Here is a 15,342-nt window from a genome sequence, read left to right as displayed (position 1 = left end):
ATTCTTTTTTCAGTACATTGAAATGATAGTTGATAATCTGGTTGATTAGTTCTTATTAAGACTTCACTCTATGTCAGTTCATTCACCTTTCCAAATCTCTCTGAAAAGATCTTTTTTCTTCATCTCTTACAGTAAAATAGTGCTTTATCATATTCACATACCATAATCTCCAGCTGATGGGCATTTCCTTAGTTTCCAGTTGTTTTGTCAAAACAAAAAAAGCTGCTATAAATAATTTTGTGCAACTACAACTATTTCTTCTTTCTTTGATCCCTTCTGGTTACAGACCTAGCAGTGGCATTGCTGCATTAAAATTACATTTGGTAAGTTTTTATGCATAATTATAAATTGCTTTCCAGAATGGATAGACCAACAGTGCATCTATGTGCCTGCTTCCTCATAGCCCTGCCAACATCCACTGTTTTCTTTTTTTGTCTTTTCCAATCTTATGGGTGCAATGTGATACCTCAGAATTGTCTGTATTTCTCCAATTAGTAGCAATTTAGAACATATTTTCATATGGCCATAGATGGCCCAGTTTTCTTCCCTTGAGAACTGCCTTTTCATATCCTAAGATCATTTGTCAAGTGAGGAATGGGTTTTATTCTTATGATTTTGAATCGGTTCCTTATATAACTTGGAAATGAATCTTTTATCAGAGAACTTTGCTGCAAAGGTTTTTTCCCCCCAATTAATTGTTTTCTTTTTAATCTTAGCTGTATGGGTTTTTTTCATGCAAAACTTTTTTGATTATATGTAATCAAAATTGTCTGTTTTACCTTTCGTGATCCTCTCTTATCCCTTATTTGATCATATACAGTTAAAATAATTAAAAATAAGGGACTAGAACAAAGTCTATTATGCCACAGTTGAACACATTAAAAAAAAGTAGGTATAGCAATTATGATCTTCAACAAGGCAAGGCAAAAATACTTATTTAAAAGAGATTAACAAGAATGTCACACTTGCTACACTATGGACCAGTAATAACAAATTCAAATATAATGGATCCTTGTTGGTTATATGCTGACTTAGAAAATAAAAAATTAACACTACCTATGTTATATTGTATTTTTACTTATTTTGTTAAACATTTGTTTTATTCTGGCAGATAATCACAAGTTTGACACCTCTGCCACAGGCAGTTTGAATTAATTTAAATACCTAACATATATTTGTAAAAGCAAGCACCCCAACATACACAGAGTGGCCTGTAATCACAGGTTCTTTGATCTGCTTTTCTAAAAGGAAAGGTATCTTTCAAGGTGTCAATAATCACTTTAATCAAACACATGTATCACTCACCTACTTACGGGGAAAAAGTCAGCATCGTGAACTTCAGAGAAAATACAGAGAAATCAAAGATCAACAGACATGGCTTCCAACTGTCTGACTATAATCAATACATATATCACAAATCAACAGACAGGTCCAACTGTCTGACCATAGTCACCAGAGAAGGAAGCACTAACAACTGGGTTTTCAAATCCTGGGGGCTCCTTAGTGGCTTCCCAGAGTCTCATCTGGCCAATCGAAACACTTCCAGTCAGTAAGCTCCAAAGTAAAACCTCACCCTCAGAGTGTTTATACATTTTTAGAGTCAGAGCACATCACAACCCTTGAGAACCAATGCCTCATTAGAAACTTAACCAAAGGTGTGGGCCTTCCCACAAATCTTCCCTAATCAAATTCCCCTTAATGGGCAAGGCCCATTAACGGGTGGGGAAGATCTTCTTTAATCACATTACTCAATCAGAGGCACTTGATTCTACTAAAACAAAAACAGCAAAAGATCCTACTTTGCTTGTCATACAATACTACCAGTATATGGCAGAGCATCTAAATATTTAAAGGAAAAACCAAATTGACTACAGAGAGAACTAGTAAATCTATAACAATGGGGGAACTCAAAGTACCCTCTTTTAGCCTCAGGTAAATTTAATGAAAAAATAAAAAGAAAGAATTTAAAGACCTGAAGAGAATTTTAGAAAAGTGGCATACAAAGGACCTCTGGGAATTATGTAATGAGAATGGGAAGAAGGATACATATTTCTAAACCATGTATGACATCGTTACAAAAATTGATCACATATTAGGACATAAAAATCTTACAAATAAGTGCAGAAAATAAGACATATTAAACACATCCTTTGTTGAGCACAATGAAATAAACATTTTATTAAAGAAAAGGCCACTGGAAAAAGTATTAAAAATCAACTGACACTAACTTAAACTTAAAGAATTGGTAGATCAATGCCCAAATCACAGAAAAGATAATTTCAGTAAAGTTAAAAACAATAATGAAGAAAATATACTAAAAATTTAGGGATGCAGTCAAAGCAGTCCTTAGGGGCAAATTTATAGTTCTAAACGTTTTCATTAACAATAAAGGAAAAGAATAAATCAATGAATTGGGCATGAATTTAAAAGCCCCAACAAATTAGGTAATTCATACTAAATACCAAAATAGAAATCCTGAAAGTCAAGGAAGAAATTTTAAAAATTGAAAGAAAAAATGAAAACAAGGAACTTTTTAAAAAAGATAATTCATCAGCTAATTTGATTAAAAGAAAAAAAACCAAGTTATCAGTATAAAAAAATAAAAATTTTCAACAAGAATAAAGAATATTATTATAAACTATCTCTCTCTATATATATATCAATAAAGCTGTCAATTCATATAAATAAATGACTATTTACAAAATAATAAAATATCCGGTTTAACAGAACAAAAAATAGAGAATTTAAATAATCTGAGGAAAAAATTGAATACGACATGAACTCTAAGAGAAAAAAACAGGACTAGATGACTCACAAATGAATTTTATCAAACTTTCAAAGAACAGTTCTTTACAATACTACATAAACTGTTTGCAAAAACAGCAAAAGAAGGGACCCTACCAAAATCCTTGTATGACACAAATATGGTCCCAAGTAAGCCAGGGAGAATCTAAACAGAAAAGTAAGACTGTAGGCCAATATCTATAGTGAACATTGATGCAAAAATAAAGAAAGAGATTAAAATATCACAAAGATCATACACTATGACCATAAAAGATTTATGACAAGAATGCAGGTTTAATATTAGGAAAAGTATAAACATAACTAACCACATTAATGACAAAAACAACAAAAGTCATATAACTATTTTAACAGATATAGAAAAACCTTTTGACAAAACACAATACCCATTTCCTGTTTAAAAAAAACCCCCACTAGGAAACATAGGAATAAATAGACCTTTCTTTTTTTATAATTAATTTGTAGTTCTCAACTTTTACTTCCATAAGATTTTGAGTTTTAAATTTTCTCCCCTTCTCTCTCCTGCCCCCTCCCTAAGACTGTGTACAATCTGATATAGGCTCTGTATATTCATTCATATTAAACATATTTCCAAATTAGTCATGATGTGAAGAACAGTTAGAACCAATGGGAAGAACCCTGAGAAAGAAGAAACAAAACAAAAAAAAAACAAAAGAAAAAGAGAGCAATCAGTCTGCTTTCCTCTGCATTCAGACTCCAGGATGCAGACAGCATTTTCCATCATGAGTCTTGTGGAGTTGTAAATAGACCTTTCTTTAACATGATAAGTAGTACACATCTAAAACCATGAGCCAGCACTACACAAGCAAAAAACAGAATCCTTTTCCAATAAAATGAGGGGTGACGCAAGGATGCTCAGTGTCATCACTTCTATTTGACAAAGTACTAGAAATGCTGACTATAGCAATAAGATAAGAAAAAGAAATTGAGAGAATAAGCAGAAGGAGCAACATTATCACTTTTTGCAGATATGACAGTGAGCTTAAAGAAACACAGCAAACTAAAAATTAATTGAAACAATGACTAACTTTAGCAAAGTTAAATGATATAAGATAAATACACATAAATCATAAATATTTCTGGATAATACCAATAAAATTCTGCAAGAAGAGATAGGAAATAGAGAACACTATGAAATGCAAAATGGATAATTTTAATTACACTAAATTGAAAAGTTTTTGCACAAACAAAGCCAATGCAACCAAGATTAGGAGGGAAGAAGAAAACTGGCAAATAATTTTTACAAGTAGTGTCTGCAATAAAGGCTTCATTTCTAAAATATATAGAGAACTGAGTCAAATGTTCAAGAATACAAGTCATTCTCCAATTGATAAATGGTCAAAAGATATGAACAGGGAGTTTTCAGAGGAATAAATTAAAAGCTATCTATAGTCATATGAAAAAATGTTCCAAATCACTATTGATCAGAGAGATGCAAATCAAAACAACTCTGAGGTACCACATCACACCTATCAGATTGGCTAACAGGACAAAACAGGAAGATGATAAATGTTGGAGAGATGTGGGAGAATTGGAACACAAATTCATTGTTGGTGGAGCTGTGATGTGATTCAACCATTATGGAGAGCAATTTGGAACTATGCCCAAAGGGTTATGAAGATGCACATACTCTTTGACCCAGCAATATCACTTCTAGGACTGTATCCCAGAGAGATCTTAAAAATGGGAAAAATATTTTTAGCAGCTCTTTTTGTGGTGGCCAAGAAGTGGAAATCGAGGGAATGTCTATCAACTGAGGAATGGCTGAAATAGTTGTGGTATATGAATGTAATGGAACAGTATTGTGCTATAAGAAATGATGAACAGGCAGACTTCACAAAAACCTGGAAAGACTTATATGAACTGATGCTGAGATGAGCAGAACCAGGAGAACATTATACACAGTAACAGCTACTGGGTGCTAGACTTAGCCCTTCACAGCAATCCAAGGACATAAAACATTCTCCAAGGACTCGTGATGTAAAATGCCATCCATATCCAGGGAGAACTATGGAATCACAGCACAGAATGAAGCAGACTATTTTCTCTTGTGTTATGTTATGTTTTGGTTTGATTTTTCTCATGGTTTCTCCCATTTGTTTTAATTCTTCTATGCAACATGACTAATGTGAAAATGTGTTTAATAAGAATGTAAGTGTATTACCCATATAAGATTACATGCTGTCTCAGGGAGGGAGGGGGAGAAAATGTAAAACTTATGGTAGTGATTGTTGAAAACTGAAAACAAATAAATTAATTAAAATAAATAAATAAAGTGCAATAGAAAAAAGACAACGAAAAATTCCATTTAAAATAATTACAGAATATTTAAGATACTTAGAAGCCAACACTAGTATACATAGAAGAACTACAGAAATACAAGTACAGAAATACAGACCTAGTTAAATAGAAAAATATTAACTGTTCATGGGTAGGGTGAGCAAAATGACAATACTGCCTAAATGATATACTTATTTAATACCATACCATCATACTACCAAAGGACTACTTTATAGAACTAGAAAATACAATAAAGAAAGTCATATGGAAGAACAAAAGATCAAGAAACCCAGGAAAAATAATGAAAAAAGTAGTAATGAAGAGACTCAAGAGATCTCAAATTATACTACAAAGGAGTAATTTTCAAAAAAAAAAATATAACAGGTTAAAAAATAGAGGAGATTAATCAATGGATCAGATTAGGTACACAACATACAGAAGTAAATGAATCTAGTAGCCTTGTGCTTGATAAATATAATAACTCTAGTTACTGGGATAAGAACTATTTGCTAAAACCTGATGAAAAAATTAGATAGCAATACTGGAAGAAATTAGATTTGGAACAACACCTCACACCTTATACCAAGAGAAGCTGTAAATGACTACATGACTTAGCTATAAAAGGCCACATCATAAATTAGAAAAATGTGAAAAAATTCTTTCTCAGATCTACAGATAGGGAAAAAGTTATCTTTTTTTGATTTTTGATATCTTTGGGGTATAGACCTAATAGTGGTGTCACTGGATCAAAAGATATACACATATATTATAACCTTTTCATAGTTTTAAATTGCTTTCCAAAATGATTAAATTGCTTTACAATTCCACCAACAATGCATTAATGTACCTGTTTTTCCCTAGCCTAACCACATAATGCCTAACACAAAGTTGGCAATTAATATGTTTATTGACTTGACATTTATCATCTTTGCCAATATGATGAAGTGTGAGGTAAAGAACTTCAGAGCTGTTTTAAATTTAAATTTCTCTAATTATTAGTGCTTTGAAACATTTTTCATGTGGCCACTGATAGCTTGTGTTTCCTTCTTTGAAAACTACCTATTCACATCCAATGATCATGTATCAACTAGGAAATGGCTCTTATTCTTATACATTTGAATCAGTTCTCTGTATATCTTGGAAACGAGACTTCTATCAAAGAAACTGCTTCAGAGTTGTTTCCCAGATACCTCTTTCTCATGGATCCTACACTTCTGACATATAGCTCTACTCCATTTGTTTTCAGTCTTCTACCATTTGCATACTTTCCTTCAGAGAAAGCCCAATAATGGAACCAATAATCAACATATATTCTTGCAACTCTCCTTTCAAAAATAAGAAGAAAACCTACACATAATAATTCCAAAGTAACACTTCACAACTCTGGGTTTTGTTTCATAATAGAACATGTTTCCAGATCTTACAGCCTACTTTAGGAATGTAGAATTTGTTATTTATTCAATAGAGGTGACACTGGTGCATATAGCACTTGGAAAAAATAATTTTAAAACCACTAGCTAAAATAAGATTACAAGGTAAAAATAACAATAAAGTGTACAAAAGCCCAAGAATGCTGACTGCATAAAATGTTTTTTTATTTATTTTTAACACAGTTTATAACAGATAAAGCAATTCCAACTTTTGGACAGGTGATACATCTTTTTAAAGCATTTACAATATGGACCACAAAAGAATTTTTTTTTTAAACATTAACCAACTGAGACACAGATAATATTTATGTTGCTAACTTCACAAGCTCTTAAACTAATTGTCTCCACAGTATTACTAAGAATTAAAGGACCCTAACTTAATGTTGTTGGTGTAAAGTCCTATAATTTTAGACAACCTCGGATGTTCCCCTACCCATAATCTATAATTGAATAGATCTGGTTATTAAGCTTACAAACCTTTTGACTATAGGAAATTGCCACCAATAGTAAGGACATTGCAGGGATACAATATCTCTCCAACTTCATGTCAACCCCAGGCAGGATTAGATTATCCACTTGCATTGTCAGGCTTAAAGTCTGCCAGGTGTCAGTGGGGAAATTGAGTCAGGAGAAACCCACCTCAGCCCATGCTGAACAGCAGCTCTCCCACCCTTCCCTTGAGATCACCTATGCAGTTCATACCAGCATCTCATCAGCTTACTGGCATCATGCATTGAAGGCTCACATTGCCTTTCTTGCTACCCATACTTGGAGTTAGACTCAGAAGAACTGTCACTTAATAGTCCCATAGCATCTGAAAATGGCAAGTTCCAATAACCAGGTTTCAAATATGATTATAGCTTTACTTTGGCTAAGGAACATCTTTTGAGGCAAGTCTTAAGTGGCTTACATGCCTTTCTATACATATTCTAGTTCCTGATTAAATGGCAATCATAAAATCTTGTTTTAATACTAATTGCTTTCACCTCACTTTGTAACACGTCCAATTTTTCTTCCCATCCCCTTCCCCCCACTTCCTAATACCTTGCATTCTGATTACTCCTTCCCTCAATGTACCCTTCCCTCCATCACACCCCACCCCTCTCCTATCCTCATCTTTTCTCTTTTCTTGCAGGGCAAGATAAATTTCCATACCCCTATCTCTGTAGTTCTTATTTCCCAATTATATGCAATAAAAGTTCTCAACATTCGTTTCCAATACTTTGAATTCCAACTTCTCTCCCTCCCCCCTTTCCTTGTCAGCCCCCCTGAGAAGGGAAGCAATTCAATACAGGCTAAATATGTGTCATTTTGCAAAAGACTTCCATAGTAATCATGTAGTGTAATACTAACTATATTGCCCTCTGACCTACCCTATCCCCCCTTATTTTTCTCCCTACAATTGACCTTGTCCCTTCTTGAAAGTGTTTATTTCTAGTGACTCCCTTCTCCCATTTGCCCTCCCTTTTAACATTCCCATCACACCACTTGTTGCCTCCTCTCCTACTTTCCTGTGGTGTATATATATACATTTTCATATCAGATTTAGTGAGCATGTCATTCCCTCCTTCCGCCACACATGGGGAGAGTAGCTTTATTTTTCCTCCTCTCCCCTTCTCCCTTATCTCCTCCATTGAATAAGATTTTTCCATTACTCCCTTTCTCTTCCCAGAATTTTCCTCCTTCATCCCTTAACTTTTATTTTATTTGTGTGTGTATGTGTGTGTGTGTGTGTGGATATCATCTCTTCTGATATAATACACCCTGTACTCTCTATCTATGTGTATGTGTGTGTGCGTGTGTTTATGTACAATCTCTCCAACTACCCAAATACTGAGAAAAGATTCAAGAGTTAAAAATATTTTCTTTCCATGTAGTAATGTAAACAGTTCAGCTTTAGCGAGTCTTTTATGATTTTTCATTTCTGTTCACCTTTTCATGCTTCTCTTGATTCTAGTCTTGGGAAGTCAAATTTTTAAATACAGATCTGGTCTTTTCCTCAACATGAAATCTTGAAAGTCGTCTGTATCACTGAATGACCATTTTTTTCCCTTGAAGTAGTATATTCAGATTTGTTGGGTAGGTGATTCTTGGTTTCAATCTCAGTTCCTTTGACTTCTGAAATATTCTACTCCAAGCCCTTCGATCCCTTAATGTTGAGGCTGACAGATCCTGTGTTATCCTGATTGTATTTCCACAGTACTCAAATTGTCTCTTTCTAGATTCTTGCAGTATTTTCTCCTTGATCTGGGAACTGAAATTTGGCCACAATATTCCTAGGTGTTTCTCTGTTTGGGTTTCTTTCAGGAGGTGATTGATGAATTCTTTCAATATCCATTTTGCCCTCTGATTCTATAACATCAGGGCAGTTTTTCTTGATAATTTCATGGAAGATAATGTCTAGGCTATATTTTTTATCATGGCTTTCAGGTAGTCCAATAATTTTTAAATTATTTCTCCTGCATCTATTTTCCAGGTCAGTTGTTTTTCCAATGAGTTGTTTCACCTTATCTTCTATTTTTTCAAATTTTTGGTTTTGTTTACTAACTTCTTGCTTTAACTCATAGTCATTCGTTTCCCTGGATTCAATTCTCTCTTTCAACGAATTATTTTGTTCAGTGAGCTTTTGAACCTTCTCCTCCATTTGGCTAATTCTGCTTTTTCAAACCTCCTTCTAGTTGGCTTTTTGGACTTCTTTTTCCAATTGAGTTAGCCTCCTTTTAAAGCTGTTATTTTCCTCAGCATTTTTTTGGTTCTCCTATAGTAAGCTGTTAACTTGTTTTTTAAGGTCTTCTATTGCCTGAGCCCATTTTAAGTTCCCTTTGGAGGCAGAGGCCTTGACTTCCTCTGACAGTATGCCTTGTTCTTCCTCATCTGAAAGGATGGGGGGAGACACCTGTTCCCCAAGAAAGTAACCTTCTATGGTCTTATTTTTTTTTCCCCCTCTTTTGGGCATTTTCCCAGCTTTTTCTTGACTTCTAAGTTTCCTCTCCACAACCTCCTTGCCTCCAGTTCTACCCAGCCAGCACTTGGGGGCTGAGATTCAAAAGAGCTTCTCCCAAGCCTCTGGGGCTTTCAGAGGCAGGGGTGGGGCTGCTCTTCAGTGTGAGATTAAGATCAGCTGCTCAGGTAGGGGCAGGGCCACCACACAGGGTTCAGTTCCCTCGGGGGTTTACCAGGAGACCTTCAACAATGGATCCGAGCTCCTGCCTGCTTTGGGAGCCCCTATCTGCTGCTGCCTCCGCTGCTGCCTCCCGAGGGGTCCTGAGTCATGGGAACACCCCGCTCCCTTTCCAGCCCTCTCACTGACCTTTGGCGCCTGTGGGTTGAGGGACTTGTGCTGCCACTGGAGATTCTATCCCTGAAGCCTGCTCAGATCTGCTCCTCTCGGTGCTGTGTGGCCAAGGCAGGGTTGGGCTCTGCTCCACATATGGTGTGTGACAAACCCTTCCCATTGGTTTTTCAGGTCTCTCTGGAACAGAAATCTCCTCCACTCTGTTCTGTGGCTTCTGCTGCTCTAGAATGTGTTGAGAGTTCTTCTTTACAGGTATTTTATGGGCCATGGGGTAAGAGCTAAATGTCTGTGTATCTTTCTACTTCATCATCTTGTGATCGCATAAAATTTTAAAATAATTTTATCATGGCTAGATTTGGAGTGTGAATACATCATATGTAGATTTTGTGACAAATGTATGAGATATCTCATTTTGCCTCTGATTTAAAATAATAAATTTTCCTAAATTACCTAAAATATACTATTTGTATTTTTACAATTGTGACTATTAGTTTTCACAAAAGATCAGCCTATGTTGTTTACAAAAAGATCTATTTTTTTGCAACCACATGAAAAAAATTCTCCAGATCATCAGTAATTAAAGAAATACAAATTAAAACAACTTTCTGGCTCTACCTCTACTTCATGCTCATATAACTGGCAAGCTTTAGAAAAAAAGAAAAAGAAAATTGTTACAGTGAATATGAAAGAACAAGCACACTAATGGACGACTGGTGGAACTATGGATAGCTCCATATATTCTTGAAAGTAATTTGGAACCATACCCCCAAAGTCACTGAACTATATATACTTCCTGACAAAGAAGTACCAATACTGGTATAAAATTCAAAGAAATCAAAGAAAGCAAAAAAGGACTTAAATATACTAAAATATTTGTAGCAATAATTTTTGTTGGAGTACAAAACTGGAAACTAGGGAGGTGCTTATTAAATGAGTATTGGCTAAACTAATTATGATTTACAAATGCACTGGAATACTACTATTGCACTTTAAGAAATGATGAAAAGTACAGATTCCAGCACTTAGATCAAAGCCTGGTACATAGTAGGCACTTAATAAATATTGATTGATTGATTCAGATGAATCTATGGTTGTGGTCCTTCACCGTCAAAGAGGACCAAAATGACATCACCATTGTAAAGTGAAATTTCAGTGTGTCCAACTGTGGCTGATCAAACCAATACAAGCTCAGAATGCTCTACCATAGGTTGGGCACAGATAGCCTGTTTGAATATTTAGAGTGGATATCCCAAATTTGCGCATTCTGTGTTTCCTTTGTGCTGTCTCAATTCTGTTTTGCTGATAGAGCACAGCACTCTTCTGATGTGGGCAGGCCATGCTGAGCAGTCCTGTGCCAGTGTCTCCCATGTTGCACAGTCAAATCCAAAGTTCTTGAGAGAGACCTTGAGAGTTTCCTTGTTTTGTTTCTTCTGACCACCATGTGATCACCTGCCCCATGCAAGTTCTCCATAAAATAGTCTTTTTTGGCAAGCATACATTTTGCATTTGAACAATGTGGCCAGCCCATCAGAGTTGCACTCTCTGAAGCATAGTTTGAATTCTTGGCAATTCAGCTCAAGCAAGGACTTCAGTGTCTAGTACCTTATCATGCCAGGTGATTCTCAGAATCTTCCTAAGACAGTTCAAATGGAAGTGATTCAATTTCCTGGCATGGCGCTGGTAGACTATCCATCACAAGCATATAACAATGAGGTCAGCACAATGGCTCTGTGTACCTTCAGTTTGGTAGTCAGTCTAATACCTCTTCTCTCCCAAACCTTTCTTCGGAATCTCCCAAACACTGAGCTAGCTCTGACAATGTGTGCATCAACCTCATTGTCAATGTGTACATCCCTGGAAAGTACACTACCAAGGTAAGTGAACTTAGCCACAGCATTCAAAACTCTATTTGTTGTACTGATGGTTCCATGTACGGATGGTGTAGTGGTGACTGATGGAGCACCTGTGTTTTTTTGGTGTTAATTATTAGGCCAAAATTAGCACAGGCAGCAGAGAACTGATCCATACTTTGTTGCATCTCAGCTTCAGAGGCTGCACTGAGTGCATGATCATCTGCAAACGGAAAATCATGCACCAGCCCTCCCTCCGCTTTGGTCTTGGCTTATAACCTTTTCAAACTGAAGAACTCACCATCAGTATGGTAGTTGACCTTGATGCCATGTTCATTCTCATTGAAAGCATTTATCAACATGGCTGAAAACATCATGCTAAAAAGCATGGGAGCAAGCACATAGCCCTGTTTCCCTCCACTGGTGACTGGGAAGGCACAAGAGCATTGTCCACTATCCAGAACCCAGGCAAACATGCCATCATGAAATTGATGTACAATATTAATTAACTTCTCCAGGCAACCAAATTTTGACATAATTATCCATAAACCCTCACAATTAACAGTGTCAAAGGCATTGGTCAGATCTACAAATATTGTGTATAGACCTCTGTTCTGTTCCTGGCATTTCTCCCGGAGTTGTCAGGCAGCAAATACCATATCGACTGTTCCTCAGCCCTTTCTGAAGCCACACTGGCTCTCAGGTATATAACCATCTTCCAGGTGAAGGATCAGCTTATTAAGGAGGACTCTAGCAAGAATTTTGCCAGCAATGACTAAGAGAGAGATCCCCCTGCGATTGTCTCAGGACAATCTATTTCCTTTACCCTTATAGAGATGGACAATGGAGGCATCCTTGAACTCCTGGGGGATAACCTCCTTTTGCCATATAATCTGGAAAATTTCAGTCAGCTTTTGTATGAGCAATGGTCCCCCTACCTTGTAAATCTAAGCTGCAACAGAATCAGTACCAGGTGCTTTGCCACATGAAAGGAGCCTAGTGGCCCTCAAAACCTCTTCTTCAGTTAGACGTTCAGCTAAGGAGGGACTGACTTCAACCTGAGGTAAACGGTCAGTGGCTTCAGTATTGTTTGATGATGGTCTGTTGAGAACACTATGGAAGTGTTCAGCCCATCTCTCTAGGATCATGACCTTATCACTAATCAGTATAGCTCCATCAGCACTGAGTAGTTGTGATGTACCATAAGTTTTTGGTCCATAAATAGTTTTCAGGGAATCATAAAAGCGCTTTGGATGAATCTATGACAGCTTGTATGAAGTGATGCAGAATGAAGTGAGGAGAACAATTAGAAACATTATAAAGAAAATGAATTTTAAAAGACTTAAGAACTCTGATCAGTGCAGTGATTAAGCATGACTCTGGAATACCAATGATGAAGCCCATTTCCTACTTCCTGACAAGAGGTTGTGGAACAGAGCTGCATAATGAGACATACTGATGTGTGGATTTGTTTGGTTAAAAGGGAAGTTGTTTTTTTTTGCTTTTTCTAAATCTAATATGGGAGTGATTTAAAGAGGAGGGGATGGGTTAACAATAGTAATGCTCCTCTCCCCCCAAAAAGGAGCATAATTAAAGCACTTAATGAACATAAGAGAAAAAAGTTCAAAAGGTAACACAGACAAGCAATGGCTTTGAAACTAACATCTAATTTATTATATCCTTTATTAAAAAGCATGTGTAATGTAAAAAACTGTATAATAGAAATTCATACATAATATTCATAATATCCATCCATCTTTTTGTGTGTGGTTCTTTTTGCATATGAAATGCTTGTTTTTTGCGGAGTTTGTCAAGTTAAGAATAACAAAAAAAAAGAAACTGTAAAAAAGGTCAACTTTAACCATAGTGAAAATTTGACGTTATACTTTGTTAAAACTTTATATCTTAATTGACATAATCAACACACCAATGGTTTAAAAATTATTTTAAACACATAATCGTGAGTATTTCGGTATTTAATATCATTGTTATTATTATTATAAAGGGAAGAGAATAAACTGCCAAGGGAACTCAGAGAAGAACTATCCCAGCCAGCTTCACGTCTGTCACGTTGCGCTCCTCTCCCTCCCTCCCCCACGTCCCCCAGTCTGCTTGCCCCCTCTTGCTGTGACTGTGGTAATTAAATCAACATTACTGCTGTTATAAGGACACGACAGTCATTTGCTGTACAACTCCACTCACCAACTCGGGGACTTTTCTAACCAAACATCACTCCCTGTTCACTACCACTCTATCTATGTTCTTTCTTCCTAAAAGAACTGAAATTTCTTGAAGACAGAGGCTATCTTACTTTTCATATTTGTATGTGCCTGAACTTGGAATACAGTAAGGACTTAATAAATGTTTTTTATTTATTCATAATTTGGGAGTGGAAGAGAAGTTTTCTCCATCAGGAGTGCTTTTCAGTTTAGGTGCAGAAGTTCCAAGAAGCCAGGCAAAGGGATTTTTATAATGGAAAGAGTCATCTCCATGCAATGAAGAACATATTATATTTTGATTTTTAAAAATCCTCATGTCTAGTGCTTACATCACAAAAGACAGATTTAATTACATAAATTGAAATTATGATCATTTCATGTTGACAAAAAGCTTTTCTGTGGATCATATTTGAAGAGATAATTGCCTCGATGCTTTTCAGCTAAATGAACTCTCTCAAGATACTTACATACCATGGAGCCTGGCCCACTTTTCTGCTTCATAATTTAAAGGGCATTATACAAAATCATCTTTGTCAGACGATACTTGAACATACTGCATCATATAATGGCAATAACAGCAGGAAGGATGTGCTGTTCTCTCCTCAACTCTTCCCATCCCCAGAGTACATAGTAACCACTATTAAGTATCAACAATTTCATTATTACCTGTAATTGTGCTTTCCAGAGCTGCTGGGTAGTAATTTGAGATTTTTGTTGCATCATATTTTCAATTCGTTGGTTTACTTGCTTTTCCTTTTTGAGCTCATTTTCATAAAACCTAGACCCCTATAATAAAAATAAAAAGCATAGGAAAAATGTTTTCAGAAACTCATTTTATTTCCTCATAATTTATGAGAGACTAACAAAACTCTAAAGACAAATTTTCTTATGTAGCATTGCCTTAAAAGCAATCTAAAGGACGTCCATAAACTATTATAATTCTCATTTTGTAGAACACTTTACATATTCTATAGGTTAATGCTGAATAAGGTCTATAGCAGGTAAGAATAAGATTTAGAAGGAGGATCTGATATAATGGTAGTTGTATCATTAGAATCCATTGACTGAGAAAATACATAATGCAGAATCAATTTTGAATGAATCTGTTTTATTAAGTGAATTTAAAACACTTAAAGTAATAATACATATATGTATGTGAGGTATTTATTCAGCCTGTGGAAGATATGTTTACTTATTATGCCAAGTCACCAGTATATATCTTGTTGGAGCTAAATGTAATGGGAACAAAGTTGAACTGGAGTCCTACGATCTAAATTTGAATTCTGGCTCTGACACTGACTACCTGTATGACCTTGTGCAAGTCACTTACAACATCTCTGAGTTTCAGTTCCCTCTTCTTTAAATAAGAAAACAGGAGCTCTAGAGTCCCTTCCAGCTCTATACCTATGATCCTATAACATGAAAATGACAATGCTTCTCAGGCA

General features: G+C 35.8%; 1 protein-coding gene across 3 annotated transcripts in view; it reads right to left on the bottom strand.

Annotated features, from left to right (window-relative positions):
• Positions 1-15,342, bottom strand: part of POLK (DNA polymerase kappa) — a 91,690-nt gene that overhangs the window by 46,474 nt on the left and 29,874 nt on the right. For all 3 annotated transcript variants that reach the window (XM_072606364.1, XM_072606368.1, XM_072606365.1), the window contains exon 3: positions 14,564-14,683. In XM_072606364.1, the coding sequence (XP_072462465.1) occupies positions 14,564-14,683 (120 nt within the window). The remainder of the gene's footprint in view (positions 1-14,563; positions 14,684-15,342) is intronic.

The sequence above is a fragment of the Notamacropus eugenii genome, chromosome 4 (assembly GCF_028372415.1).
Source record: "Notamacropus eugenii isolate mMacEug1 chromosome 4, mMacEug1.pri_v2, whole genome shotgun sequence".
NCBI lineage: Eukaryota > Metazoa > Chordata > Mammalia > Diprotodontia > Macropodidae > Notamacropus > Notamacropus eugenii.
Note: the sequence above shows the minus strand (reverse complement) of the source record. Positions and strands in the feature narration are given on the sequence as shown.